Consider the following 24,468-nt stretch of genomic DNA (forward strand, 5'->3'; position numbering starts at 1 on the left):
AAGGGGAAGAAGAGAAGTGACTGCAAACTCCCAGTCCAATCCCTTAAAGCGGCGAGTTTGGGAATTAATTTCCTGATGTTTACCTCACTTGCTGGCAGGAGAGCATATTGGGTTATTAACTGAAGTCACATTAACTTAATTGGTCAGAACAAAACTACCTTAGGAACAACACCAATTACTGAATTGGCTCATGTAACAAAAGCACAGCAAGTAGTGCATTATTTAGTACAAGATTCAATTATTTTTATTGACATCGTCTAGTACTGATCGCTACTTAAAAAGGAATGATGACTATAGGTTTTGAAGGGCATTAAACTCAGGACAGAAATTCTTCTTAGAGAAGCTTTCCTTTATTCTCTTTAATGTGATTCTGAACCCAGTATCCCTGCCTCTTCCTCTCCAGCCTTTTCTCTTTAGACGTTAGAAAACACCAGGTTCAAGGATATGTTTCTCAACATTCTTACGAGAGTTTTCTATGGGTCAAACCAGCTGTCACTTTGGATTTTGCCTAGATTGCTATTTGCATATGCCTTTTCTGCTCAGTTCTCAGACAGGAGGGTTATGTATGAGGCACCTGCTGGGGCACTGTATGCTAAGCCCACATTCCTCAGACTGCCTCTATAGCCCACCCAAGCAAAAATACCTGTTTTGAACTTTCACTGTGGGTTTTATTGTCAAGTTCTGATGTAGCTGAAGATGATGGCATGATTTGGTTGCTTCCATTGGTCTCCTTTGAGAAATGTTAACACAAATGAAAGTTAGTACATAGGCAACAATTAACTACTAGGTTACTTAACCATCTCAGATGGTCCCGGAACAGTCTTGCCTCCCTAGGATGTAGCCATGGATTAATCTACAGCAGTTCCCCAAAGCTTATATTATGAGCCATATGAAAGGTGTCATGGCTATCATGGACTTCTGAGAGTGTTCAGCCTGAAGCAGAGGCTGGATAGCAGCACCCAGATTATTCCAGGAGCCTGAGCTCCTCCTAGTACGCCTCTCGGTTTCCTACTGGGATGAATTCTTTTGAAACTCCTCTCTCCTCTCCCCATTACCTGTACTGCAGGGGACTCATAATCAAAGCACATGAATGTGCACATGACTGCTTTCCTTTAACACACGCTGATGTCTGTATCAGAGGTTGACTTGTCCCTCTCCTCCCCGCTGCTCTCGTCTCTTTGCAGACACTTAAGTATAACATGCTTAGATACATTTTCACCCTTTACTGGGGAAAAACTGTAAAGCTGATTCTTTTGCAGCCCACAGTTATGGTTTAGTACAGTGTGCTAGTAGGAAGATCACTATTGGCAGTCATGGGAAGTTAAAAGATGCTGATCCAATTACAACGATGTAATTGGCAAAACAGTGTTCCTTAAAATCTGAACTCCTAGGTATTTATTAACCTTGCTTTCATACAAATTGAAGGTAAAATTAAAAAGAAAAAGATGTAACACCCATGGTTCTAGGAAGCAGAAGATATACAATTAGGAAAAAGTATTTTACGAAATGGGTCATTACTTGAGAGCACGTGCAAGATAAAGGAAATGGTGAGTTATGTGACCATGGGTCACAGAGGTCCTCAGTTACCATATTTACCAAAGACCTAGTTTTCAATCCTATTTACCTTCACGGTTTGACATACAGATGGCAGACCAGTGAGTACACATTGCTTGTTGGAGAGTTTTTGTTTTGTTTTGTTTTTGTTTTTTTAAAGCAGGCAGAATAGGATCTGCTTAGTTCATTGGGATCATGACTCTGACACAGGAAACTGTGAGCAGGTAGATGCTGCCTTTCTCTCATGTTAACAGATCTTACCACACTGCTCTGCAGTGATTCCAAGGTTTTCTTGTGTTCATCCACAGTTTTCTGTATCGCCTCCACAGCCAGATGGACACTGTTTAAAGTATTGCCAATGGAAGCTACGCTCTGAATAGAAAAAAATGTAGGAATATCAGTTTTCCCTTTTAAGAGCTTTACAAGTAAGTATAACAGACATGCAATACATTCACATATTCAAAATGCATAATAAATCTGTGAAACTATTTCCATAATATAAGCAATAGACATTACCCAACCTCAATTTCTTCATGCCTCTATGTAACTTCCCAAGACAACCATTTATTCACTTTCTGTTACTATATATCAGTTTGTATTTTTCTAGAACTTTACATAAATGAATATATACTTAAAAAAACTTTTTTAGTTTGTCTTCTTTTACTAAGTGCAACTGAGATTCATTTATGTCTAAGCTGCTCAGCATGTTACATGTCATTGTATGGCTTTTATCAACTTGTTTATTAACCAATTAATGGATGTTTAGCTATTTTCAGGATTCGACTATTACAAATAAAGCTGTGATAAACATTCATGTGGAAGTCTACATGCAGACTTGTGCCCTCATCTCCCTTTGTACTTTGTTGTTGTCACAATACACAGATTCAAACTATCTTTTAAAATGGCTGTGTCATTTTACAGTCTCATTAATGGTTTAAAAGGGTTCCCACTGCTCCAAACATCCACAAATACAGGTGATGTTAATTTTAAAAATTTCCCGTTCTAATGGCAGTGTAGTAGTATGCTATGATTTTAGTTTACACTAAAGCACTAATTAAATATAAATCAGTATTTTAATTCTTTCAACTATAGTCAAACTATGAATTCTATGTAATTTATACTGAAACAATTAGCAAAGACAGAAACATTCGTTCTTTCTATGAATACTTTCCCATATATAAAAATCAAGCCATTTTCTCAATTAAGAAAATCCACAATCTTCCCTAAATAAAATACATTTTCCTAAAAAATTATTTATAACAGTCAAATACTGGAAAAGGAACACTAAAAGAATAATCTGGGACTCACAGACAATATGCCTACCCCTAAACTATGTATGATAAACACCCTGCAGGCAAGCAGATAACCAGTCAAGGCTGTTGACTGTCAACAGTCACAAGTATTAAGCGACGACTTTTGAGCAAAATTGGGTGGTATGATTGTTGGCTCTAGGAAACCCACCTGGCAGTAGAATTCTGTCAGCAATGAATGTAGTTAGGCAACTACTTATTGTTAAGAATATTTCTTAAGACGAGCCTCTCTGCCGATGCAAATAATTCCAATCAGACCAAATCAGACCGAATAAAAGACGCCCATGTTTAATGCAGTGCTCCCGGGTGGCACCAGGAAAGCATGGCGAGGGGAAGAGAGAAGGGCAGACCACACAAAACCCAGAGACCACGTGTACATCTCTGGGGGGCAGTTCAAGTAGCCTGGGGGAGTGGTCTTGACCTTCCCTGGGGAGGAGTCGCCGTTTGGCAGGCTCTCTTGGAGGTGGAGTTTGGACTAAGGCAACTCTCAGGGGAGGGGCTTGAAATGGAGTTCCTGCCCAGTATTCCAAAGATGGGTGCCAGGGGCTAGGATGAGGTCTCCAACTATAATATTCCAGACTCTGTATAAAGGGGTGTTAGGAAGCTGGGGTGATGCTTTTGACCAAACACTTATTTTGCTCATATTAGTCCTAAAGAACCCAAGTATGCAGAGGGCATGGTTCAGAAGTCATCTTTAAAATAAATTAAGAAATTATGCACATTTGTATGAGTGTATGTGTAGGTATGTGCATGTGAACGCAAGTGCCCATGGAGGTCAAAAGATGTTATTGCATCCTCTGGAGCTAGAGGTACAGGAACCAAACTCTGGGCCTTGGCAAGAGCTGTGTGTGCTTTTAACCGATGATCTATCTCTTCAGTTGCCATGAGTTACTTTTTTAAAAAAATCCAAAAGAATGTTATTATTTGGTGGGTTTTATCCTTTTATTAAGATATACTGACGATTTACAATGTGACAACAGTACTTTTAACCAAAGTTATCGTATTGTTTTGAGGTGGTCTCATATAGCCCAGGCTTGCCATATAGCAAAGGATGACTTTGAACTTAGGATCTTCCTGCCTCTACCTTCCACATGCTGGGATTATAGGCCTGTATCACCACAACTGATTTTATGAGGTGCTGAGGATCAAATCTAGGGCTTTGTGCATGCTAGGCAAGCACTCACCCAACAGAGCTGCATCCCCAGCCTCCAAGGTAACATTTTAAAATTATACTGAAACAAGAATTTTCAATATTTAAAAAATCACATAGCATAAATGAAAGCTAGCTAGGTTTTTGTTGTTATTGTTTTGTTTTTTGCTAGCTAGGTTTTGGAGATGAACTATAATTTCGAAACTGAAATATAGTTTAAAATAAAAGGAGAACCCAGCAAAAAGATAAAATTTGGGGTAGTCTCTAAGTTACTATGCTATATAAACACTGTTGTTGCAAAAAGCTGCCAGACACTCAAAGACACCTACTGTTAGAGAATCCTCACTGGCTGGCTGAGCCTGTCAGGACACAGGAAGATAGTGAGCTCTTGTTTGGGGGTTGTTTTTTAGGAAAGCAGCTGACAGATCACATAAATCCTAGAATGAAACTCTGAAACTAGTATTCCTACCAACTGCAAAGTGCCTGGTACACACTGGAGAAAGCTCCACAAGTGTTTATTGAATTAACGAGAGCAAGAACAAGCCAGTTTCCTTTTCTGATGTAAGTCTGCCAAGTTGCTTCTGTAAGGCTACAGAGGCCTGCTTTTTCCTTCTCGGTCCTTGGGAACGATGGCAAGAATCTGCTTCATTAAAGTTGCCTCAATCTTTTTAATTTAAATGTTGAGAGCAGATGGCCATACTAATGAGTAGCAAATTACAGGGACTGAGCACACAATGCTGCGGCTGCAAAGCATCAAGTCTTCTGTTTGTGGTTTAGCAATTTTTCACTTTGTGTAACAATCTAGGTATTTATGGACCGAGTCTGGCATATGATTGAATCAAACATCACAGGCTAATTTTTAAAAAGCCAAGGACCCTAGATTTAAAAGAGTCCACAGCGCAAGGGCTCTTATTTCTAAAACCCTTCTTTCGTTTTTTGTTATGGGAGGACTCTCTTGTGTTCAATTGGAAACCATGTTCTCCCTTTCAACCTCTCTCCACTCTCCCCATTCAGCCCCAGGCATTCCTGAGTCTCATCCTTCTGGATTCCACTTGTCTGCTGTTAACTACACACCAGGGCTCTTAAACAAACAGAAATTATGAACTGCTGTTTGCAAAGGCACTGAGGTCTACAGTGTACATACAAGTGACTGTTTAGGATGTATATAGACACCTTTAGAAAATAATACCAAACTGTTTCCAAAGTATTTTTTTCTCAAATTATCCCCACCAGTGTTTAAAAGTGCCCTTTGTCACATAACTGCTCCTTAATTTCTAACTTCTGCAGTTCATCCTAGATCATCTTTAAACAGCAAAACAAAACAAACAACTCAACTCCTTCCCAATCACGGAAAAGTTGATGTTTTAGAGCAACTCTCGTCCATGACTGGTCGGGGCTCCTGAAGCCAGTGTAACGACAAACTGAAAAGCAAACTGTTACCTGCTAATATGGTGGTCTCAGCAGAGCAACTCGAGAACACACACAGACAAAGGGTGATAAACTGTAGAAACCATAAAGTAACCTGTTTGAAAATTAAAGTCCCAACTAGCAAAGCTGATTTGAACCCCACAGGACACAATGGTATACTTCACACTGCTCTTTTGGAGCAGCTGATGTCAAATGCCAGGTTTTCAAAGTGAACTCTGAATTCCAGCATTAGGTAGTGTCCAAACATAGCACTTACCTTCTGAAGTCCCTCTACAGTGCTAGGCAGGCTAAGTAAGTCTGCAGCCGACTTGACATTGGCTTTCAGGTGGTTTACCGCAGAACTCAACAGAGAAATCTGAAAAGGATTAGTAAACAAAGAAAACAGAATTTGTAGAGTATGCGCTTCCTTCACAGCTCTACAGCTCACAATGTCAAGGTCCCTGTCAGCTCTCGGGAGCAGAGGAACTATAGTGCTTTGGGAAGAGCTGAGAATCAGGAAGCAAGAGGCAGAGCCATGTGCCATTCTTTACCTTGGTCCTAGCAGCTGCAGGGCCCAAACTCTTAAATAACTCAAAAGAGGCGGTGATTACCATACAATCCTTCAAGAGTTGAACAGGAAAAAACTGATGATCAAGGACCACTTCAAAACTTCACTTTGGTAAAAGAGAACACCTATTTAGCTGAACTTTTGTTCCTGTCCGAGTGGGAACATATATTATAAAGTAAAAGCCCATCATCACAAAATATAGTCCACAGGAACTGTAGCCTGACAACTTGAATAGCACTTTCAACCACTCAGGGACTTGGTTTTGGTTTAATAATGTGATTAATATTTCAAACTCAATAGCTCAACCAAAGCATTACTTTGTACCCTGAAGGAGCTCAATAAATACCCACTGACTCACTGAAAGATGCAATGAATGTATTAAAACAGGAATTGAATCAAAATAAAATGTGGCTTCCTTTTTACTGGTAGGATTTAAGTATCTGAACTCCTATCTGAATGGGGTCTGGGGGAACCTGTGAAACATGCAATTTCAGGCTCTGAGTTCACATTCTAATAAGTCCTGCAGTGTGACTCAAAACACTCTTCAAAGAGTCTTGGTGCCAGACTGCTTTCTTATTCTAAATTTTAGGATGAGAATAAAGGTCTACCAATAACTGTAACAAAGAGTGGCTTCATAAACACCCAACTTTCTGGGTACTTGCGACAGGCCAAGCAGTGGTGGCACCAGAGGATGTCACAGCAGGGCCAGATTCCTTTTCATTCCTTCAACAAGTTCTTGGCATTTGCTTTGTGCTGACACCTTAGCTGGAACCCTAGGGATTCAGTCAGAACATTCTGCTAAGCTGCTTCATAACTCCTGACACACAGAGACTGAGATAATGAAGGGCTACTGGCTTAGGCCACTAAGTGTGAAGATTAAATGTAACCCAGCACCAGATGATCAATATAGGTCACAAGAGTTAAATGACACGTGACTAGAGCTCAGCACAGCGACCTGACACAAATGATCAAGCCAGCGGCATTTCTTTAGGAGGGAAATGAGTGCTTACACATGCCATCCTCCCTAAGAGTTCTCAAACACATGGATCACTCACTAATGTGCTAACTCTATCCCTTCCAAAACAAGGTGAGACACCTCAGCCCACATGAGAAATACTTTTAGAAAGCTATAAACCTCATAGAGTGGCAACTGCATCAGGAAGGATTTTTTTTTTTTTTTTTTTGCCATTTCTTTAAGAAGCTATGGACAATACTGAGTCATCAGAGAACACAAGCAAACAGGCATTCTCCTGCATCGTTCATGGGAATGTGAACCGGAAAGGGATTGTTCTGAAGGAATAGCCCTCAAAACCTGAAATGTTTACATATTTCATTCAGTGCCTTCATTTATAGAAACCCATTCTGAAGATTACTTGTGCACAAGTCTTTATTTGAACCAGCAGATGTGCAGATATATTCATGAATAAAGAATGCCGTAGTACAGCACATGCCGCATGTCTCCGTTTATTCACATACAGACTTGGTATATACATCCTTGGTATATAACCCATAAGCTGATTCATATTCAAAGCTATGATCGTTTTACAAGTACATGAGGTGCAGACACTATTGCCGACACGAGACAACTGTGTACAAATGTGAAGGGAAGGGACTACTCTCCTAGGTATGTTTTACAATTATTCTACATGTCCTATTATGTAATATCTTTCAGACACTAGTGAAGAAACTCCTTTCACTGACAACTGGCTAGATCCCAAAGGGATAATAACATTGCACTCTAGGTGATCTGGGCAGAAACTATTCTGTCCAACATCTTGAAGCGACGGCAGAGCTAGTCACAAGTATCCTAGGAACATAATGGTCTCAGAGAAGGCAGTGTGGCTGCTGGACGCTGCCATTTCACTTAACACTAGAGAACTAATGAAAGCCAACCCAGGAGGACTAGGTTAGGTCGTCGTCTCTCTGCGTCACAAACACTGTAGGTCTAGGCTCTGGAGTGCCAGCTGCATCCCTGAGGGAGTGTGCTCTGGAGAGCTTACTGCCAACTCTGTAGTTGCTGGTCACATAAACAGTGTTTTTCTCATTTAAAGGACTGGATCACCGGCTCAGTTATACACCCCAGACCCCAACCCCCTCTACAGCAGAGCCAAACTGTGTGGGAAACTACAGTAAATGTACATGTACAATGGGACTGGAGAGACAAGGGGTACTCTCCCATTGTCTCTGACCTCAAACAGATACATTCGAGACTGTGAGATTGGATTCAAGCATTACAGAACAACAAACATCACATTTTACAATCTGAAGACCTAAAAACTGAGTTACAGGAAAAAAAAATCACATTCTAACCAAAAAATGAGTTATGACTTCTATGCATATTATATGATTTTTTTAAATCAGCAAAAATAAAAATAGCCATCGTAGACTATTTGCTTAACATAAATTTTATGCTTCAAAAGCAGAAATGCTATTTTTTCTTTAGGGTTAAACTTAATGTTCTTTAAATAGAGAGAAAAAAGTTGAGAAAACAGATTACAAATGATAAAATGATTATGAGTAAGAGCTCCCTACAGTGAGTTCTGTCCTAGAATTCACTGCGTAGTCTAGGTTGGCCTTAAACTCAAGAGATCCTCTTGCCTCTGTCTCCCAATTGCTGCAATTGAAGATGTGCCCCTGGCCCTACTAATTCCTATAAAAATGGGAGGAAAACACATTTCCAAGAGTTAAGTTTTTCAGTGCTAGACTGCTACACAGCTGTGGCCTTGGGTAAGCTCTTTCACCTCTTTTGAGTCTCAATTTTTGTTTTCTTCCCATTAACCCCCGACCCTGAGACAGGGTCTCTGTGAAACAGCCCTGGCTGTCCTGGAACTCACTCTGTAGACCAGGCTGACCTCAAACTCAAGAGATGTGCCTACCTCTGCTTCCCGGGTTCAGTTCTGGGATCAAAGGCATGAATCACGAGCATCCAGCAACTTTCAATTTTCTTATTTGCAAACTGGGGTTAACACTTTTTACATCATGTGACTTAGGACATAGAGAAAGGAGCTCGCTCATACATGCAGTACAGCCAACAGAGTGGCCTGCACAAAGAAAGCATTTAATGTATAACAGTTATTACCGTCACCACCCAGACTTTCATCACTATGCCTGAGGCTGACTACAGAGTACAATTTCTTTTTTTTTAATTGTATTGATTTTTATTGAGCTCTACATTTTTCTCTGCTCCCCTCACTGCCTCTCCCCTCCCTTTCAACCCTCTCTCAAGGTCCCCATGCTCCAAATTTACTCAGGATATCTTGTCTTTTTCTACTTCCCATGTAGATTAGATCTATGTTAAGTCTCTCTTAGGGTCCTCATTGTTGTCTAGGTTCTCTGGGATCGTGATTTGTGGGCTGGTTTTCTTTGCTTTATGTTTAAAAACCACTTATGAGTGAGTACATGTGATAATTGTCTTTCTGGGTCTGAGTTACCTCACAGAGTACAATTCCTAATGCAATTAGATGCACGTGCAGTCGACCAGCACACAAGTGCTGAAAAGAGAGCAACAGGAGCTAAGAAGGGCACCTAAGGTCCTCGACAGTGCTTGTTGATTTACGTTATCTCTGGCTTCTTTCTGTGCCCAACTAGGGCTATAAGGAAGGACTAAAATTTCCTCCATACGCAGTCTTTTCACTTATCTATCCTTTTATAAATGCAGCCCATTCTTGTTAGTGGGTACTTATCTTCTGAAAAGCTACAGCCAATGCTGAGTTAGTGAATGCTAAACCACTGTTTCTAGGTGTGAGGGCTTGGTTCCTGTGAGCTCCTCGGTCACGGTTTAAGTAACTTATCAATATAATACATAACCTCGTTTTACACGTGTTCCTGTTTAAACATCTTAATGATACTGCTGACTTATTAACACTGAACACACAGCTAACAGCACTGAAAGCGATGCCTAAAAGAAGCCTACCTAACGGTGAAACCAACAACAAAGGCCACAAAAATGTGAAAAGTGACAAGAAATATGCCACAGCACCCAACCTGCTTACAGCACGAGAATGAACAAGAAAGCAGGGCGCTGCCGTGCTCCCCTCCAGCTGCCGTGCTCCCCTCCAGCTGCCGTGCTCCCCTCCAGCTGCCGTGCTCCCCTCCAGCTGCCAGTGTCTGGGGGTGCCTCAGAGCTGTTGCTGCTGTGCACACACCAGCGGATGACCAAAAAGGCCTCATACTTACAGATTTTGAGGTTACAAAGAGATTTTAACATGTAGATAAAATTATAAAGTATCAGTTGTTCTGTTCTACTGAGTGTAACTGCCTCTCTTTCTCCACCTGGTCCACTGTTCCCTTCAGGGCTTAGCCTAGTGTTTCTGGGAAAGCTGATCCCAGTCTGGGTTGGACATTCATTTAAGTATGCCCTCAGCATTTGAACCATATGCTTCGTGTCAAACTGTTTACTTTCCTATCTTCTAATTGTCTGTAAGATCACTGGGGTAAGGAATTGTATCTTTTTTGATTCCAAATCTATTATAGTCTGAATGTTGTTGCTCTCTTAATAGTTTCATGTTCAAAATCTCCAAGGTGGTGGCAGTAAGAGGTGGGGCCCTCCAGGTATAATAGGGGAGGGCTCTACCCTCACAAAGAGCCCAGTGATGCTTCTTTGCCCTTCTGCTAATGAAGATGTAACAAGAAGACCCCATGCACGAAGCAGACAATGAGCCTTCACCAGAGACCAAATCTGCTGACATCCTGATCCTGGACTCTTGGACCTCCTATTGTTCCTATTGTTTATAAGTTACCTAGTCTATAGCATTTTGCTAGAGCAGTCTGAGCAGACTAAGATGGAGCCAAAGGCCTGACTCCATAAAAGCAGCTCTGTGAACATTTGTTCTCCACAGCATGGGAGGCCCTTATACCGCCAGGAGGAGTGGGCATGATATCAGAGGCTTCATGAATCAAACAGAAGTATAAATGAAGTTTCACGTACTAGCTTAAAAACTTTCAAGGTAAAGTTGGATTTTAACTTTCCCAACCAGATGGCCTTCTTTTCCCAGCCCAAATTAACCTCAGCTTACTTGGTGTTAGGAATAGCTCTTGTTAAGCGAAAGAATAGATTTTCTTGTTGTTTAAGTAACTTTCAATTGTTTAAAAATGCCACTAGAAGCACCTGAATTGACAATTACCATTAGCTATAGAAACACGACTGAATATTATTTTTACTTTTATTCCTGACTCCAGGACAAATGCTGCTGACTTGACTAGAGCACCGGATGGACAGTGGTAACTTCAGAAAAGCCCTCAGACAGCTCTGCTCCACCCGCATCCGTCCTCTGGGTCTAGGCTAGCAGAGGACTCCTCTGCACTAGGTTGGTTTTTATAAATCAACCCAGCATCTTGCAAAGCATGGGGCTACCCACCTGCAAAGCATTTCAGTCTGACCTTCCCCAGTTCCACACACAAAGCCCCAGGGCTTCGTACACCAGCCAAGCACCGGTTTCTCCCTGAGCAGTCCTAGAACGCCAGTGTGTGAGGAGGGGAGAGGAAATAGACAGCTGATGTTGGTCTCGCCATGCAAAGCAATCTCATCCTTGTCTGTTCTGCCACATGGAACCCACAGAGTGCCCGGGAGAAATGTTCATCCTCTCAGAGCCTCAGTGCTTCTCTCACCTGACGTCATCTCTGCCCGTACTTGCTCAGGTGCTGTGAGTGCAGGGCCACAGCTGACTCTAGTCTTTGTGTATGAAAGGAACGAATATCTGCTTTTCTTAACTGCTGAGAATAAATGATAACTAGTAAATAGCAGTTGCTACCACCCATTGGTTATTTCCTGTGTGATTAAAAATAAAATAAAATAGAGGCAGAGGTAGTGGCTCATATAATCTTAGCACTCAGGTCAGCACGGTGTACACAATCAAACTCTGTCTCAAAACCAAAACCAAAATAAAACCCCCAAACAGGAATGAGCAGGAAGTACAATGCCATAAGGCACTGAACATTTTCCAGGTGAGCCACTGGTTTCAGAACATTTCATTTTAGCTCCTAATGGTGCCTTAGTCTACTTCCTGTGGCCACTGTTAAATACCACAGAGTGGGCAACTTACAAATGGGCTTGTGTAGCTCAATGAAGAACACATGACTGCATCTGATGAGGTGTTTTTGTTTCATCACAGCACAGTGGAGAGATAAGAACAAGCACGTGTGACAGCATGGGCTTCTCTTTTTCTTCTAGGACCATTTGTGGTAACTGCTAATTACTCACGAAAGGCTCCACTTCCATATACACTTGACACGTGAACGGGGAGACACATTCAAACCACAGCATCTTGTCATGCATGTTTACTGGGCAAGGCAGACATTCTTACTGTGGGTTCCAGGCAGAAGCCACTTTCCTAGACCACCGAGTTTCAGTCTTCAACACTAACTATCCTTCTCCCAAAATGTGGCTGAAAGATGTAACTTGATAAACTTTTACAGGCTCTTTTATTCTAACAGGGCTTCCTCATTCTAGTACTCTGTGGACTCCATCCTCAAAAGAATGTTCTCTCAATCCCAACAAAGATGACAAACCTAATTTTAAGTATTTTGCATGTATATCACTCATTTGGTACTTGAGTTTTCTTCTCAGTGACCTTATTTTTTCCCAACTAAATTAAAAACAATAACAATAAGCCAAACTAAAACAGCAACAGATAAGTCAACCCAAAACCCAGACCTGAGAATGGGGCTAAGATCCCAGTGGAGTAACTCTAACTACCTGTGAGAATCGTGGTCAGCATCCTTAGACTAAACACTGCTTCTCTGGTAGATTCCTTCTTTTGGAACAGTGCCTACTGAGCTATGCACAACTTTGAGGCTGAACAAGTTTGTCTAGACTTTCTTTTCTGGCCAAAGCATTTACCTGACTCTATGGCTGTTTCTAAGCTAGTCTAGCTGACTGTGAGCTCCTGTAGATCTGACTTCCTGCCTACAACATTACGATCCAGTGCTAAACCTCTAAGTGTGTAAGCTCTCTGAAACAAAATGCATCTACTAACAGTAGGTAATCCCCTTTCCCTGGTAATTAGATGGTACTTCTTATTTGATACCTACGCTACTCTGTAGAAGAAACTGGCTCAAGTACTTATAACTCCCTCGATAATGCTCTACTTCTGTAGAACTCTGTGCACGTGTTAAGAAGAATTAACATTTAAATACTTGGTAAATGCATTTTAAATTTTGGTAAATAACTGCTATTTTAACATGTTCTGCTCACAGCAGGCAAACTCCAATTTAAGAAGACAAAACCTGAATTTATAAATTTATACTAAATGCCAATAACAGCTTACACAGGAATAAAGTCACACTTTTGCTACCTGTTTGTTCATTTCTGTGATGTTGATCCAGACTCTGCTCAAGCCAAGCTCCCCAGATTCAATCTTCTCAAGTTGTTTTTGTTTGCTGAGAAGTTCCTCATTAAGTTTGGGGATTTCCTGGAATGAGCTTTTCTGATTAGATTCCACTGAAAGCAAAAATAAGAACAATTTTAAATAAATATCACATTCCCTCTGGTCCCAAGATGGGAGAGAGAAAAGGATCAGAGGGCAGGAAGAAAAGGGATTAGTGAGATCACAAAATGCAAATTCTGAGATGATAATGACTTAATCAGTTACCTAACTACAATGGAAAAAGAAAAGGGAGGCCAGAGCTATGCTATTATTTACAGACATGTGTGTGTGTTTGATTTTATTTATTTTTTTGGTTTTTTGAGACAAGGTTTCTCTGTAGCTTTGGCGCCTGTCCTGGAACTTGCTCTGTAGACCAGGCTGGCCTCGAGCTCATAGAGATCCGCCTACCTCTGCCTCCTGAGTGCAGGGATTAAAGGTGTGTGCCACCACCGCCTGGCATAAATGTGTATTTTTAACACTTGTAATACTAAACTTTAAGTTATGTTACTTGGCTCAATGACAGAACTCTTGTTTGGCATGTGCGAGGCACTGGGTTCTATCTCCAGGACCACAAAACAACAAGGACAACGAAGACAGGTGTCTAAAAACTATAACAAAAACCATGAGCAGAAAGGGTTAGATGATTTCAACTCTACAACTTATTATTATTTTGAGTAAATTACTCAATTTCTTTTGAGCTCAATTATCTGGAGTAGTGTATAAGATCCCCTTTCCAAGAGTGTTAGAAGGACGTGAGAATGGCTGGAAAGCATTAACACAACTGGACAGGCATACAGTAGGTGATAAATGAATGTTAAGTCTGACCAGTTTCCAGATTAGTCAATTACAACTTACAACTCCTACCCGTGGATGCTCAAGGTCATTAGAAACTACATTACTAAATATTTATTTTCTTCTACTTTCAGCTGGCCGACTGTCAGGTGGTATTCAGATACCGATATGAGCACTAAGGTTTTTTTTTTTTTTTTAAATAAATAGCAGTGTTTTCATAAACGAACCCAAAAGCTCCAGAAGAAAGGAAGACAAACACATTAGATGACGTGGAGGGGGACATTAGGGTCGTGAAATGCAACTCCTGTGTGGTTAAGGGATTCGAAGCCTGAGGCAGAGGCAAAAGTGCGTTCTCGTCTTTCTTTAAAAAGCATTTTTCCTCTTAATGGAAAATAAAATATTGATAATGGCTGTTCCTCCAGAATAAAACCTACATCATTTTTCTTCAGGTCACAGACTTCCTGATTAGTTACAATATATATATTTTAAAACTAAACACTGGATACAGGGCCAATATAAAATCATTCATTAAAACGAGAGCTTCATGCCTTGTGAATTCCGTTCTGTATGTGCATTCAGAACATCATCTTACGCACTCAGGAAGCACCTGTTACCTAAATTAGCCTGGTCTTTGCTGGCCTCCCAACCACATTTCTCAGTTCTCTACCCTCCTGTTCAGTCCAACAAAGAAAACTCACAAAGTAAAACACCAAGACACCAAGCACACTTAACAGCAACACAACCCCACGGAAACTGAGGACAGTGGTCATATCCCTTTAAGCAAGCCCCCTGTGGAACAACTCAGAATAATGAAATTAGGTATTTTCATTTATTTTTTAGAAGTAGCTGCCAAAGGACTGCATTCTAAATAACAGACTTCCCTAAGTGCTTTTAGTGCAGCATTTGATTTACACGTTTGCAGAACATACCCATCTCGGGCGGGAAGAATGTTTCATTGCTCATTCTAACTAATGCAGCTCTGTGTCACTGAATTGCTTCTCCGGTTTCCGCTGGGTTGTAAAGAAGAGCCCATCCCACAAATGCCTGCCATGCTCAGGAGGGAGGGTCTCTCTTTCCTAAAGTCTCTATGCAATAAATAGAATTTAGAGGTGGAAGAAGTAAGGCAAAGACATAAATAATCCGAGTTACAACTATCAGCTAATGAACACATAAAGCTGCCATAGATCCTGAGGAGTCTATGAGCCAAGAGGGGCTCATAATCATTATCTGACGTGGGCTTTTTAGGAGAGGCAAGCCAAGTCAGGCACTTCTGTTACATAAATGGAAGCATGGCAAACAAACAACTCGTGATTACTTATTCATGTTCTTTCACCATGGAAAGCAACTCATTTAAAATTTAATATGTGGAATCTCAAAAGAATTCACCTAGTTCTTATTTTTTCATTTTTTTTATGATTAGGAAATGGAAATTTCTACATATACTCTTCAAACACAACATAGACAATGTCGATAGTAATTCATACAATACCCTTATATTTTGCAATAAATTTTTATGTTAATTATCATCAAATGACATGTTACTGAGCCTCTACAGTGTGCCAGCTCTGTACTCGACACTATCTAATACAAAACACTTTAAAGTTCCCAGTCTAGAGGTGAAGGGAGGATTACTCTAAATGTTGACAGATATGATCACAGAGTAATGACCAAAGTGCTTTGGTGGCAGAAATACATCTGTGTGTCACGGGTAAGAAAATACAGGCTCATATAGACAGTGATTGTTGTAATTTTACAGTGAGTAACGAGAAGCAATCAAACCACAGGACCAATCCTCTTTTGGTATGCTCAAGATGTCTGGGGCACATCTTTGTGCCTGTAGTCACACAAAAGCATCTAATATGTTGTACAAAAGATCAAGTCACTACTTTCCCTGCGGGACCAAAAAAGGAGATGCCTGACATACAGGTAGTTTCCTTCTCTTCCAAGTTCTTTTCCTTTTCTCTAATGTTTCATCACCGACAAAGAGGAAGCAGTGGAAATAGAATTTTGCTTTGAATAACTGTGGAAGTCTTTTAAAATAACTGTTTCTGGAAAAAGAAATACTAAGTTAAGTTTCAAGGCCAGGGGCTGGGGAGATAGTTTAGTGGTTAAAAGCACTGGCTGCTCTTCTAGAAGACCTGCATTCAGTTCAGTTACAAGCAAGCTCACAACAGCTTGAAACTCTGGCTCCGGGGGATCTGACAGTTTTCTGGCCTCTATGGCACTGCATGTGTGGTATGCAGATACATGCAGGTAAAATATTCACACATTAAAAATGCATGGCTTAAAGAAAAAAAGTGTTTCAAGGACTCCAGGATCAAGCTATTCCTTGACTGCAAAGAAAAGGTAAGCAAGCCATCTGCTTTGCTTTCTGTTCAGGTACTTTCTCAACACTCCTGCTCTTTGCAGCTTCCTTGGATAAAAAACAAGGGGCTCTGATTTCTCAAAAGGCAGTAAAGTTAAGCAAACAGCTGGTCTTATCTGAGTCAGTGAGCTCTACTGTTTTGTTGAATTAAGAAGAAAAAAAGAACTTACTGAGATGTGTTTAAAGTAGAAGCATAGTTTTAAAAATATGATTATTCAATGTAGTAAAATTATTCTATCTAGTTAAAATAACTGTTCTTTCTTTAAAACAAACAGACAAACTAGTGAGCAGTTGGGCGGTGGTGGCGCAGACCTTTAATCCAGGCACTCAGGAGGCAGAGGCAGGTGGATCTCTGGGGTTCAAGGCCAGCCTGGTCTACAGAGTGAGCTCCAGGACAGTGTGGGCTGTTACACAGAGAAAACCTGTCTTGAAAAACAAAAACCAAAACTAAAATATAAAAACAAAAGAAATAAAACACACGCACACATACACATCTAGCGAGGAATCAGCCCACAGCAGTCCAGCTTACGGCACGACTATGCCAGACCCCAGTCTTCCCTTTGTGTGTGCTTGTGGTGGTGGTGTTCTTGTGCCACAGCACGCATGTGGAGGTAAGAGTATACCTCACGAGAGTAGTTCTCTCCTTCCACCACCAGAGAATGAACTCAGGTCATCAGGCTTGGTGGTAAGCACCCTTACCCACTAAACCATCTCACTGACTACTGGCATTTCCATTGTGGCAAATCAAAGCCAACAAAACAACTGGATTGGCAATTCCAGTTTTACTGCTTTACTCGGCTGGCTACTATACGCAGTTTGGGCTCCGGGAAAATCTTCCTCAGTGATAGGAAGCTGACCCCCATATGTCCAGGCATATGGAGTCGCATCACCTGAAAGCATGATTTTTAGGGGCTAGCACTAACAAATGCTTGGCAAATATTTATCAAGTGACTATCAGGTCTAGTCCATGTCTCACATTTTACAAACAAAGAGATCCATGGCAAGCCCAGGGAAGGTATGTTACCTTGGTTTCCTGTAAATACAGAATAGCTGCAGAAAGGAATCTCCAGGGGGCAGAGCTGAGCAATGTATGAAATGTAAACACATAATCACTGTGTGATCAAAGCAAGGTGTGGCACAAGCCTAGGTCAACTAATCATTGAGAGCTGATGGGGCAGAAAGGTGTGTCAGTGTCACAACAGTTCAACACAGTTTCCAAGTTATGATTATTATTTACATACAAAGAAAATACAGGCTTAAAAATATCTGCAATATTGCAAAAACAATAAAACACACTGAGAAACTCTACAGAATGTACATTCTTTTTTTGTGCTGTACTTTGATTCAAAGTACATATAGGTCAGGATGATTCTGGCAAAGGATTGGGGGCTTAGCCAATCACATCCCTAAACCAGAAATTCAGAAGGAAATCAAAGTGGATATTAAAACATTTAAAAAAGCATCATCATGAGAGACACCAACAACACTCGGAGGAATACCTGTCCCTAGGTCAAGTTCAAAGCTCAAATGGCTGTCAGTCAAGAGAAGCCGAGTGAAGGAAAGCAGGAGGATGTGATTTCTAGGCTTAATATGGCTTTCCCAGGCTTAGGAGGCAAAGTAAGGGCTCAAATTCCGGTTCTGGAGCCAGAGTTCTTTGAGGAGCTGCGGTCAGTTTCCTGGTGTGCCTATTGCTATTGAGGTCTGTGATTAAGCTGAAACTTGTTCCTTAGCTTAGAAAATCCACTCTTGAAATCTAGAACCAAAAATCAGACTGTTGTTAAAAGGAGAAAATTTGTTAAGTTAAACCTGGTTGAAACCACTCCGCAAGCACAGAAAGAGCAGTTTGGATGTATAAAAGTGGACTTCATCATTAGAACATAGGACGTTTTCTAACTTGAAAAGTCTCTTAACCAAAATCCTCATTCATAAGACAAATACCTCTATTAGTTGTGTTGTACTCAAGGTAAGGACCGTTACGATTACTGTACTTTTTTGTGAGTGTGTAATGCACTTCAAAGGATCAAAAGAGTTTCCTAAAACTTTAAACTGGTGACATGCATGGTATCTGAAGTTTTTTTCCCTTTGCAACAGATGTCATAAACAAGCATCCTATGGGAAGAAGTCTACTGGCTAACTATTCGTTTTTGCTTTGTGCTTGAATACCACACACACACACACACACACATACACACACACACACACGAATAATCAGCTCTTCCAACATCTACTGAACTTTTCATAGACTACTGATACAAGCTGTACAGAAGGAATTTGTGGGCCCTTATAGACATTCGTGAAGCTTTCATAGGCCCCGGAAGAGTAATGTAGTACAGCAGGCTATACATATGGATTTGGGCATAAAGGGCAAGAGGACCTGGTAAACACTAAATTGCTAAACAAGCTACTTAATTGTTCTAAGCTTGATTTTTTGTTTTGTTTTGTTTTCCAAGACAGGGTTTTTCTGTGTAGCCTTGGCTATCCTGGAACTTGTTTAGTAGACTAGGCTGGCCTTGAATTCACAGTGATCTGCCTGCCTCTGCCTCCCAAGTGCTCTGGGATTAAAGGTGTACACCACCATGCCCAGTTCTTTTTTTTTGTTTTTAACTTTTTATTGCATATTCATTCATTCATTCATTCATTCATTCATTCATTCATTCATTCATTCATTCACTTAGTGTGCGTATGTGGGTGGGAGGATGAGTACATGCCACAGTGTGTCTGCGGAAGTCAGAGGACAACTTACAAGAGTCAGTGCTCTCCTTCCAGCACACATGATCCCTGAAACTGAACTCAGGTGATTAGGTTCAGTAGCAAGTGCCTACACCTGTGGAGCCATTGTGCCTACCAAGCTTCTATTTTTTTCTTTTTTCCTTTTAGAACACAAACAGTAATACTCATCTTTACCAGCATGTGTATGGAGATAGATAGATAGATAGATAGATAGATAGATAGATAGATAGATAGATAGACAGACAGACAGACAGACAGACAGACAGACAGACAGAGCGAGCGCAAAAACAATGCCCACATCAGAGGACTGTTTAGGGGGATGGTTCACTTGTGACTTGGCACAAGCAGACAGTTCACAAATGGTGGCTCTCACAGTGACTGCTGTCCAGTCCCATGTTCTTACACAGTGTTTCAAAAGAGGAAGTCATCTGACAGATGCTTCCACATTTCAGTCAACAGGTCCTGTGAGGTAGAAGGAAACAGCTAGCTCAGTGTTTCATCAGCCGCACCATAATGGGAGCTCAGGCTATAGGTGGGGTCTAAACAAAGCTCTGGGCTCCTGGTCTACAGGTCTTCTTCCTCTTTGCACTGAGTTGACTACAATGTCGCAATTTCACACTCCGGATGGCACATAGCATGGAATTTGTTCACAGATTGAAGAACAAATAAGTGTTACTACAGTTGAGCTGACAGTTCAGAAAGTCTATAGAAGAAAATGGGTGATTGCCTCCCAGAATGGGCAAATTCCTCATTCAGCGTGGACCAATTTTTGCTAAAACTTGGAAACCACTTGGCCACTTACTTGTTCTAAATTTTTCCTTGAGGGCATCCAGATCCTCCTTGAGAGCCACCTGCATCCACACCAAGCCGACACAGGCCACAACACAGGCCGCGAGGATGACAAACGCACAGAGGGGATAGCAGATCTTGCAGCATCGTAAGTAGTCTCCCCTGTCACCAGAATACATTCAGTGTGAGCGAGAACGCTGTTGTGAGACCAGCTTTGCTGGCGACAGTATGTGTTGCCATGCGACTATCTTCTCTAACGAGTAACCAGGAGATTGACCAGGGGACACAGGATAATACATTCATATCTAATAGCAGGGGGTTGAAAATGACTGAATAATATGACCTGTGGAAAGTCTTATTGGGTACAAAGGTTTCAAACCACACAGGGAACAAGGAGTTCCCATGGCTCATGGGAAGTACCTGTGGGCTCTGGGTCACGGCTGTCAATTTTGGAGGGAGGTCTTTGGCACTGAACTCAGTTTGGAAAGTCTGAAAAGGCCTGGGAGGTTGAGGCAGAAGGATTGCAAGTTCTATGAGAGCTTGAGCAAGTTAGTAAAATCCTGCTTTATAAAACTGGGGGGGAGTTGCTTGGTGGTAGAGAATGTACTTTTCTACTGCACATGAGAGAGAACCTAGCTTAGTCCTTAGTACTAAGGAAAAGAAAGATGCTGGGTGGTGGTGGTGCATGCTTTTAATCCCAGCACTTGGGAGGCAGAGGCAGATGGATCTCTGAGTTCAAGGCCAGCCTGGTTCACAGAGCTAGTTCTAGGACAGCCAGAGCTGTAGGGTTGTTACACGTATTACACAGAGAAACCCTGCTTTGAGAAAACAAAACAAAACAAAAAGAGAGGATGGAAAGAAGGGTAAAAATGAGTGTCTATGTAATTCCATCCTTGCACTGTAATTTACCTATCTCCTCCTCAAATACGTGCGCATTTACCCCAGGATGCCTTGTTTCATTTATTAAAACTTCATAAACTTTTGACCAAATTTTACAGCAAATGGAAGGAAGGAAACAAGACCTGTTGGGTTAAGTGGATACCTGATATTCCTGCTGCCTTAGGAAGACAGAAATAGAAACATGCTAGATCTCACACCAAACTTCTCCTAGCCTTCAGGCCTAAACTAACCCCGCAGGGTATCGGATGACCTTCACAACACAACACAAACCCATCGGTCCTTTACTCTCTGACAAAGGTAAGGAAATCAAAGTCTTAACAAAAAGACACAGCGATTATGAAAAAAGACAAAGATTTGAACACACTAAAAGACCAGAACTTTTTGGCACCCGGGCCCTCTGCCTAACATTTGTTTCCATATCCCAACAGAACCCCCTTTTCTTTCAGTCTGGTCTCTGACAGGAGCCCAAACACTGGGGTTTCCTTTAGCTGGCTCACAAGCCCCAAATCCTCAAAGCTCATTTGTTTAGTGGTTGGTTTGGGGAAACACTACCTTTTGTTTTTCTGGTACCCTCACCCTCCATACTGGTAAGGTTCATACTGTCTACAGTATGCCCTCACCATATTCTCCCATCACCAATAAATATCAAACGCATTAAGAAAAGACGAAATAATTATCGGTCTTAAGACCCCTTGACCTTTTTATAAGTGTCTCACCTCCAGGGCCTCTCTTCCCTGTCCATTAGTAACCTTCTACTCCTTCTTGGGCTACGGGCCCATTCCCCAAGTTCACACTTCCACCCTGGATTTGGAGATCTTGCGAGACATTAGATTTGAACTTGCCTTCTCCAACACCTTTTCTCCCTCTTTGTTTTCCAAGGCCTGCCTCCGTTTGCTTCCCAAGGACGCTCCTCTCCTCATCCATTTGCCCATCTCAGCCTTCACCAACCACCCCTTCCACTCACTTGACAAAACGCGAGCGATTTCCAATCGCTCCGAACTCCTCTTCTTCCTCCGAGCTGGTCTCCGACTCTGAGTCAGGGGGTTCAGTGCGAAGCAGGCGGTGGCTGCTTGGGCCTTTCTTGGGCTTCTTTCTCCGACTGTCACCAGCCAGGCCGATCAGCGCATTTAGCTCTTTGCGTTTTTTCATCTTTTTGTGCGGGGTGAGTGGAGCGCCCACTCCTGAGCTGCCAGGTTCGTACCCGACGCCCAACTCTCTCGCTGCCTTGGAACTGCCTTCCAGGGTTGGAAATCTTGGGCCAGAGCCCCCTGATCACTCCCACCCAGAGGTGGGACTGACCAGATCTACTGGGGGCTGGAGAATGGAGCCCAGAAGAAACTGGACACAGATGAATTGGGGGGGGGGGAGTTACATGGAACTGGTGGTCAAACGGATAAATTCCTGGAACTATTATCTGACAAAAGGAAAATAAAACAAATCAACCCGCTGGGTCAAGAACAAGACTCTTAGCCCTGTAGGCAGCCAGTAAGTAGTTCTAGTACTCCAGAAGCTGAGAAAAGATACACAAAACTAAGGTACTCTGGCTCTCTGGGACAAGATTTCCAAGGCAGAGAGAAAATAAACTTGTTCTCGAATGGGAGGACAGAAGACTTTGCAGAGCAGGCAGTGGGTACTCGCTAATCCGTGGCTGGAGAGGTGGCGACAGGAGGGCACGGACACTGCCTGAGCGCCTAGAAAACGCCCAGGCCAGGAAGCCGGCTGGGATTAGGGATGATCACCTTCCTGTGACTTCTGTCCTGAGTTTGAAAGACCGGCGAGAGAGGAGCCGGAGCCTGGGTAAACTCTAGCCCTGCTGCGGGGCCTTGAGGGGCGCGGTGTTGAGGGGAGACCACCGCTCGGCCAGCCTGGAGTGCTCCGAGGGTGAGGTGTTTCCCCCGCCGGCGACTTCCGCAACTCACACACGCCGCGGCCAGCCCAGCCGCACCTCCGGCCCCTGCTCCGGCCGCGGCTGCTCTGGACGCGCAGGCGGTGGCGGCGGCGGCGGCCGCAGGCTGCAGACCCGGGCCATCGCTCCAGCCCCAGCTCACTTCCCCTTTGGCAGCGGGCCCCGGGCACAGCCTCCCAGTAAACCGCACCCCCATTGGGCGCTCCTGGTGACGTCAATCCGGAGGGCGAGAGCGGTGCTGGGGAGGTGGAGAGTTAAAGGGGCCGCCCGGGTTGGGTCTGGTGTCAGGTTGGATAGATCCCGCCCCCTGGACCCGGGACCGCGGGAGTCTGCAGCTCTCTCTCAGCGGAGGCGAGGCGGAGTTTTGCCTACCGAGGGGCAGGGACGCGGACTGACTCCCGAGGCTCCGTCAGCTGACGAGTTCTTTAGCCGCTCCACCCCTTTTAGGCTGTCTAGGCTTGCAGTTTTAATGGCCCAGCTGAATAATTCATCCATCCGTTCATACATCAATAAATGTTTATTGAGAGTGACATTTCAAGCCTGTTCTAGTTCTGGGGATGCTGCAAGAGACAGAATAACCAACGTCTTTGTGTTCTTTGTATAAAATTGCCAGTTTTAGCAAATAAAACACAGGCTACTAGTAAAGTTAGAATACCAAATAAACAGCGATTTTTTTTTTTTTTTTTTTTTTTTTTTTTTTTTTTTTTTTTGGACAGAGGCTTTCCACCTAGTCCGGGCTGTTTTAGAACTAGCTGTATAGTCCAGGCCAGCCTTAAATTTGCAGAAATCTGTTTGCCTTCGCCTCTTGAGTGCTGGCTGGGATTAAAGGTGTGCATTGCCATGCCTGGATTAGCTATTTTTAAATTATAAGAGCCCTCCAATATCTATGACAACCTCATATTAAAAAAATAATTGATCTGGGCGGTGGTGGCACACACACCCTTTAATCCCAGCACTCGGGAGTTCCGGGACAGCCAGGACTAACATAGAGAAACCCCGTCTCGAAAAAAAAATCAATAAGCAATTCTTTTTTTATTTATTTATGTATTTATCTGAAATTCAAGTTCAATATTTTATCTGCCTATTCACTCCAGCTTGTATTCCAGCATGAAACAACAGTAGGCACGCACATTACATGTTAGAAGTCAACGAGTGTGATGAGGGAAATGGAAAAGGAGTGCTTTTTATTTTATTTTTTTTTTTAAATAAGGGGCTCTTTGGGCAGAGGTCCTCAGGAAGTGAGAGAGTGAGCAAAACAGTGGTTTCAGGAAGGCATGATCAGAAAGATATGGTTCAAGGCCAGGCTGGTCTACAAGAGCTAGTTCCAGGACAGGCTCCAAAGCTACAGAGAAACCCTGTCTCGAAAAAAACAAAAATGAAGACAAAACAACAAAACAAAACAAACCCCCAAACAAACAGAAAGATATGGTTTGGCAAAAAGAGTGTTAGGAAATGAAGTTAGAGAGACATCAGGGTTAGACCTTACAGGGTCTTATAGGAGTTTGAGAAACCATTGAGGGACATACTCTGATTTTTCAGTTTATAAAAGATGGCTCTGGCTTCTGTGTGGAGGAGGAGGAGGAGGAGGAGGAGGAGGAGGAGGAGGAGGAGGGGGAGGAGGGGGGGGAGGAGG

General features: G+C 42.4%; 1 protein-coding gene across 1 annotated transcript in view; it reads right to left on the reverse strand.

The window, feature by feature from the left end:
- The window catches only part of Efcab14 (EF-hand calcium binding domain 14), a 49,263-nt gene extending 26,268 nt beyond the window's left edge, over positions 1-22,995 (reverse strand). The window contains exons 1-6 of the mRNA XM_050165640.1: positions 21,894-22,995; positions 20,043-20,191; positions 13,282-13,427; positions 5,699-5,797; positions 1,816-1,926; positions 644-730 (exon numbers count right to left, since the gene is read on the reverse strand). Of these exons, the coding sequence (XP_050021597.1) occupies positions 644-730; positions 1,816-1,926; positions 5,699-5,797; positions 13,282-13,427; positions 20,043-20,191; positions 21,894-22,078 (777 nt within the window). The 5' untranslated portion in view covers positions 22,079-22,995. The remainder of the gene's footprint in view (positions 1-643; positions 731-1,815; positions 1,927-5,698; positions 5,798-13,281; positions 13,428-20,042; positions 20,192-21,893) is intronic.
- Positions 22,996-24,468: the final 1,473 nt, after the last annotated feature.

The sequence above is a fragment of the Alexandromys fortis genome, unplaced genomic scaffold (assembly GCF_014885135.2).
Source record: "Alexandromys fortis isolate MF-2015 unplaced genomic scaffold, M_Fortis_MF-2015_v1.1 scaffold_157, whole genome shotgun sequence".
NCBI lineage: Eukaryota > Metazoa > Chordata > Mammalia > Rodentia > Cricetidae > Alexandromys > Alexandromys fortis.